The sequence below is a fragment of the Dipodomys ordii genome, unplaced genomic scaffold (genome assembly GCF_000151885.1).
Source record: "Dipodomys ordii isolate 6190 unplaced genomic scaffold, Dord_2.0 Scaffold217, whole genome shotgun sequence".
Classification (NCBI taxonomy): Eukaryota; Metazoa; Chordata; class Mammalia; order Rodentia; family Heteromyidae; genus Dipodomys; species Dipodomys ordii.
The window spans coordinates 214300-220910 of record NW_012267433.1 but is presented as its reverse complement, the minus strand read 5'-3'; the positions used below and the strand labels follow the sequence as shown (position 1 = coordinate 220910).

Below are 6611 nucleotides of genomic sequence, written 5' to 3'. Positions count from 1 at the left end.
CAGGGGAGTGAGGGGCAGGGCAGATGGGGGAGGGCGCACCGTTAATCTGGCTGAGGCTCCAGTTCCTGCTGAGCTCCGGGAGCCCGGGGCTCAGGTGGAAGTGGAAGGGGGCCCCGTGCGGGGGGAGGTCCTCGTCCGTGGCCCCCAGGAGCAGGCCCGGGCCCTGGTCCGGCTCGCTGCACAGGCTGCTGGTGAGCAGGGTAGCCAGCGCCGGGGCGTGGTCGTTGACCTCCAAGATCTCGATGGACAGCGTTGCCGTGGCTGTGCTAGGAGGCGACGCTGAAGGCAGAGGGGACAGGCGCTGAGGACCCGGCCTCCGTCAGCCCACAGACCGGCGCTGAGGACCCGGCCTCCGTCAGCCCACAGACCGGCGCTGCAGGCCCGGCCTCCGGTCAGCACACACGCAGGGACCGGCGCTGAGGACCCCGGCCTCCGTCAGCACACACGCAGGGACCGGCGCTGAGGACCCGGCCTCCGTCAGCCCACAGACCGGCCCTGCAGGCCCGGCCTCCGTCAGCCCACAGACCGGCCCTGCAGGCCCGGCCTCCGGTCAGCACACACGCAGGGACCGGCGCTGAGGACCCGGCCTCCGGTCAGCACACACGCAGGGACCAGCCAGCCCCGAGACAGAGATGCCCCATGAGGGCAGATGGAGCCCCAGGCGGCCCACACAGCTGCCCTCACCATCATCCACGGCCAGGATAATGGCTCTGTACCAGCCGCCCTTGAGGAAGGGTGAGGCTGGGCTCAGCACCCGTTGTGTCCGGACGCGGCCAGTGGCCCCTTCCACCTGCAGCCAGTCCTCGGGGTCATAGTCCTTGGAGTAGCTGTGGGGGAGGGGAAGGGGGAGGGGTGGAGGGGGAGTTTGACCCACCTGGGACTCCTAGAAGCGAGGTCACACAGAGGCATGCACAAGTACACACACGCATACGCACGCATTTCACTCCACGTGCACACATTTTACGCGGGGCTCGTATGATTAACTCCTCCCAGCCCAGCTGCATTTTCTGTCCCAACCACAGAAGAGGGTCTCGTTGCAACTGAGGGATAGCCTGGATTCAGCTCTGCCCAGTGCCGGGCTGGGGCGAGCACACCGCGCCCCCACGCAGCAGCGGCCACAGACCCCCACTGCTACGGTCAGACATCGCCAGGACGGAGCTCAGCCCCACATTTTGGATGACACACTCAACATCAACACAGAGTTCTTGGGGCTTAAGGGTCTGAGGCCCTCAGGATACAGACCGATGGCTTCTTCCCTCCACCCCCAGAGGCCAGGGGCAAGGAGGGGCTGTGACTGCCCTCTGCCTCACCCGGGACCCCCGAGTCCCACCTGACTCTCTGCAGCTGTTGTGTGTCAGGGTCGTGGGCAGAGAAGGTGGTCACAAGGGTTCCTGGTGGGGCCCCCTCGGCCAGGCTGGTCCGCAGTGGGTCCTCCGGGAACACCGGGGCCTCGTTGGCATCCTGCACCCACACGGTGACCCTGGCCTGGCCCCGCTGGGCCCGGGGGGCAGCCGCCTGCAGCGGGGCCTCATTCTGCACAGACACCGTGAGCTCGTGGCGCGCGCGGCTCTCGAAGTCAAGGGGCTGAGGGAGGAGGGGCAGGAGGGGCAGGCTCAGAGCTGGGGTCCCAGGCCTGTGGAGAAGGCTCTTTCCCTCCTCGCTCTCCTTGGTGTGTGGCAGTGCCGTCCCGCGGACACTCGGCACACTCTCACTGGCTTTCCACTCAGGGCCCTCCCACTTGAGCCTCACCTCCAGCCTAACCTCACTGGTTAATCGGAGACAAGAGTCTCATGGATTTGTCCGCCCAGCTGGCTTTGAACTTGGATCCTCTCAGATCTCAGTCTCCTGAGTAGTTAGGATTATAGGTGTATAGGTGTGACCCCATAGCCTGGCTCCTACAGCCAATTAAAACAAAAAACAGGAGGAAAAGGCCCAAAGAACAATGAGAAAATAACAAAACGAAGACCCATTTCCAAAATGAGTGTTGGCTGTGGTGCCTCCGTGCCGGGTTCCACTGCTCTGTGGGACTGATCTCAGCCGGGCCGGGCTACTGGGTCACCGGGCTTGCCTCGAGCACAACCTCACCAGGCCAGGGCTTCCAGAGCAACGAGCAGGAACATCTACCTCAAGAGCAAGCTTCCCACGCGCTCCGACATCACACGAGCCAGTGTCTTGCAGCAATCCTTTTCCTCCCCGCCCCCCCACCCAGCCTTGGCTTTCCTCAGCAGTCACCCCATGAGCCATGCTCCTAGGGCCTTTTTCTGTGTATCTAGAGTACAGCAGTGAAGAACTACCATGTCCAACTTGTTTGTTGAGTTGAGGTCTTCCTAACTCCTTTTTCAGTTTTGGGGCTTGAACTCAGGGCTTGGGCGCTGTCCCCGAGCTATTCTTACTCAAGGCTAGTGCTCTACCACTCTGAGTCACAGTGGCACTGCCATTTTTCTGGTTTATTGGAGCCAGGAGTCTCATGGACTTTCCTGACAGGGCTGGCTTCAAACTGCACTCCTCAGATCTCAGCTTCCTGAGTAGCATGAGTCACCAGTGCCTGGCTCTTCCTAACTTTGTCTCTGGGCTGGTCTCAAACCATAATCCTCGCAATCTCTGTCTCCTGAGTGCTTGGGATTACAGGCAGGGCCACTGTGAAGCAGCAAGGAATATCTGCGTATCTATATACGTGTATTTAGTTGCACGTGTGTGTATATATGTGTGTGTGTGTCCCTCTGGGCCCGTCGCTCAGATGCAGCAGAGACTGCAGCGCACAGCTGTGCTTTTTGTTGTTGTTGCTGAAATAGGATCTGTCTCCAGCTCAGGCTGGTCACACTCTGCTGTTCTCCTGCCTCAGCCTCCTGAGAGCTGCGTCTTTACCTCTGGATTGTGCGTGTGTGGAGGGGGAGTTCCCAGCACAGGATGCGCACAGCCGGGCTATGGACTTGTCCAGCACCCCGCCGCCTCTCCCAGGGCACGAGGCCCCAGCGCACGGGCGGGCAGAGCCACCTCCCACCCGAATCCCGGAGGCTCACCTTCGCCACGGACAGCACACCCTCGTTGGTCTTGGGGTCTGTGCGCACTTCAAACTGCCCATCAGGGTCGCCTTCCAGGATGGTGAACCTGGCCATCCAATTCGGGGAGCCGGGCAGGTCGTTGTCTTCCACCTGGAGCCGGCCCACATCCACGCCGCCCACAGCCTCTGGGGCCTCCATGAAGAACTGGGGAGCAGTTACCCATGGGTTGGGGAGGGCGGGCGGCTGCTCAGGACACAGCCACAGGCTTCCCCCTCCCCTCCCTGCAGCTCCTCTGGACACAGCCACAGCCCCCCCACACAGCCACAGGCTCCCCGCCCCCACAGCCACAGGCTCCCCCTCCCCCCTGCAGCCCCACTGTGCCTGCCAGGTAGCGTCCCACAGCCTGTCCTGTGGGTCTGGGCCGTGTGTACTCCCACGTCAAGGCCCTGCCCAGCGTCCCACAGGCTGCTTCCCCTCGGGCCTGTCTCTGAGCCCTGGGCAGAAGGCAGCCTAGGTGGGGTCAGGCAGGCTGTGGAGGGTACCTCCTCCCTGGTGAACTCCGGGGCGTTGTCGTTGACGTCGTCCAGGGAGATGATGGCCGAGGCTGTGGCAGTAAGGCCTTCCCCAGACATGTCTGCCACCTGCAGCGTCAGGTTATACACCGCGACCACCTGGCAGTATGGTGACGTGAAGTCAGGAGACTGAGTCTCCGGGGGGAGGAGGGCCGGGCCGGCCGGCCGCCGGGGACCTCACGGTGCCAGAAAGCCCAAGTGGCTTCAGGCACCCCAGACAGGAGGGTTTGGTGGCGTGGACTCCCCCAGCCTCTGCCCTACCCGTGGATGGACGAGAAGTCGGTTGTACGGGGACCTGCTGGGCCTGAGCTGCACCAGCAAGGGCCTGCCCTAGCAGGCTTGCTCCGTGGCGAGGCCTGCAAGGGAGGCTCTGCGCGCATGGTCGGCAGTGTGGAGGTCTGGATGCGGGGGGGTGGCCCCAGCAAGGGGATGGAGCGGCGTGGACCCGGGTGGCGGTAGGGCTGCCCGGTGCATGAGGACGTGGCTGGGGGGGGGTCTGTCACAGCAGGGCACAGCGTGAGGCCCGGCGCTGTGCTGCGGCCTCAACCCTCAGCCGTGCTGCCACCTCTGTGTGTGGATGGGTCGCTCAGACGGCACCAGGGCCGGGCCGAGGCTGTCTGGCAGCACGCGGGGCAGTGGCTCTGCCCTGTGCGGGAGAGAAGCCCAGCGCAGGCCAGCTGGGAACAGAGGGGCCAATGGGACAGGCAGGAGCACCAGCGTGGGGTGCAGAGGCTGCAGGGAGGGACCCCGGCGCCCGGGCGTCCTCACCTCGCGGTCCAGCCCCACTTGCACGGTGCGGATCTCTCCCGTGTGCTCATGGATGCTGAAGAGCTCGGCGCCGCCCTGCTGCAGGATGGAAAACCGGAGCGCCGCGTTGTCTGTCTCAGGGTCGTCTGCGTCTGTGGCTTCTGCTCTGGCCACGAAGGTGCCTGTGGAGGCGGGGTGGGCACTGCAGTGGGAGGGGCGCAGCTGAGTGGTAAGGGTTCACCCCCCACCGCTTTCTCTCAGAGGAGACTGGCCTGACCTGCCACTGCCCCTTCACTGAGGCACGTGACGGTGAAGGGCCCGCCTCCTCCCGGACAGTGACTGGCTCTGAGCATCAATCACCAGCCCACCCCTGCCAGGGTTCAGCATCTGTGCAGACAGAGCTAATGACCTGGTAACTTGTGGCACGGCATCAGACTAAGAGCACTTTGCGCTCAGCAGGTGTCTGTCCTGCAGGAGCAGGCTAGCAATCCCAAACTGCCCTCCGGATTTTCCTGCCCTCGCTGGGCGCCGGTGACTTGTGCCTATAATCTTAGCCAGGAGGCTGAGAGCTGGAGGATTGTGGTTTGAAGACAGCCCAGGCCCAAGAGGCTGAGAGATTCCAACCCCTAAATAACCAGCAAAAAGCCAGGCTGGCCTGGCGCTGGTGGCTCACGCCTGTCATCCTGGCTACTCAGGAGGTTGAGATCTGAGGATCAGTTCAAATCCAGCCCAGGAAGGAAAGTCCGTGAGATCTGCTCTACAATGAGCCACCAGAAAACAGGAGTGGCGCTGTGGCTCAAAGCGCAGAGCGCCCGCCTGGAGCTGAAGAGCGCAGGGACAGCGCCCAGGCCCCGGGTTCAAGCCCCACGACCACAAAAACACAAAAAAGCCAGGCTGAAGGCCAAGTGGTAAGCACAGAGTCCAGGCCCCAAGTTCGAGTCCCGAGCGGCGGTGCCCTCGTGCACACGACGAAAAAGGGGCTTCTGCTCTCAATCCCTGCCCGCCCTGCAGGGGCTTGGCCTGGGGCCTCAGGGCAGCTCCAGCAAGGCTGGAGGGGCCTGAGCCTCCCTGCTGCTCGGCCCGGCCCGGCCCACAGCCCAGCGGCAGAGGGAGGGAGGGGCTCTCGGCCAAGCCCAGAGGGGGGCCCAGGCCAAGGAAAGGCCCTGGTGAGGACACCAAGGAATCCCCCGGGGCGGGGCCTCATGTGGGACCGCCCCGCCCTAGGTGGGGCCTAGCCAGGGACCGCCCCCTCGGCAGGGCGGGGCCTAGCCAGGGACCGCCCCCTCCCTAGGGCAGGCTTCACCTGGGACCACTCCCTCCACAGGGCGGGGCCTGGCCGGGGACCGCCCCCTCTCTGGGGCGGGGCCTCACTGGGACCGCCCCTTCCCCGGGGCGGGGCCTCACCTGGGGCCGCCCCCTCCAGCACGCGGCCCAGGAAGACCTCCTGCAGGAAAGCCGGCCGGTTGTCGTTCTGATCCACCACCACGATCTCCAGGTCCGTGGGGTCCTCCAGGGTGGACCCGCCCAGGTCTAGGGCAAAGGCCCTTAGCTGTCCGAACAGAAGCACGAGCACGAGGCTGGCGGCGGCACCTAGTGCTGGGAGCGGGGAGGAGCGGGAGGAGCGGGGAGGAGCGGGAGGAGCGGGAGGAGGAGCCCCCGGGCGGGGCTGCCCGCCCTTCCTGTGCGGCCTCCCCGCGCCCTCCCTCCAACCTCTAACGCAGGGGAGGACACTGCCCAGGGCCGCCTGAAGCTGAGCAGGGTCAGGGGACCGGCGGTCAGGCGGCGCTGCCCAGACCTTTCCAACCAAAGCCGGCTGCAGAGCTGGGCTGCGCGGCGCGGGAGGCCTGTCAGCCCCAGAGGATCCGGGAGCGCAGCCGGCCCGGGCAGGAAAGCCCGCGAGACCGACCTCCACGGAGCCCCAGAAGGCCGCAAGCGGCGCTCCATCTCAGGGACCGCGCCAGGCCCCGAGTTCAAGACCCACCACAGCGACCGGGAAAAAGGAAGGCGCCATGATGCCCATCGCGGCTGGGGGCCCACCCGGAAGCGGTCCGTCGTCTCGCGGTCCAGCATGGCGTTGAGGAACACCTTCCCGGTGAACTTGTCTATGGAGAAGAGGCCGCGGGGCTCCTCGTCCACGCCGGGGCCCTGGATGCTGTAGATGACGCTGCCCGGCTGCTGCTTGTCCGACTTGATCTGCGGGGAGGGGGGAGGCTGGATGGACGGCGCGGGGCGGGGCGCCCTGCCCCCTGCCCCCTGCCCTGCCCCCTGCCCTGCCCCCTGCCCCCTGCCC

General features: G+C 65.3%; 1 protein-coding gene across 1 annotated transcript in view; it reads right to left on the bottom strand.

The window, feature by feature from the left end:
• Positions 1-6611, bottom strand: part of Cdh15 (cadherin 15, type 1, M-cadherin (myotubule)) — a 32302-nt gene that overhangs the window by 3318 nt on the left and 22373 nt on the right. The window contains exons 8-15 of the mRNA XM_013035653.1: positions 6359-6514; positions 5726-5870; positions 4343-4503; positions 3545-3673; positions 3021-3206; positions 1331-1584; positions 685-827; positions 40-279 (exon numbers count right to left, since the gene is read on the bottom strand). Of these exons, the coding sequence (XP_012891107.1) occupies positions 40-279; positions 685-827; positions 1331-1584; positions 3021-3206; positions 3545-3673; positions 4343-4503; positions 5726-5870; positions 6359-6514 (1414 nt within the window). The remainder of the gene's footprint in view (positions 1-39; positions 280-684; positions 828-1330; positions 1585-3020; positions 3207-3544; positions 3674-4342; positions 4504-5725; positions 5871-6358; positions 6515-6611) is intronic.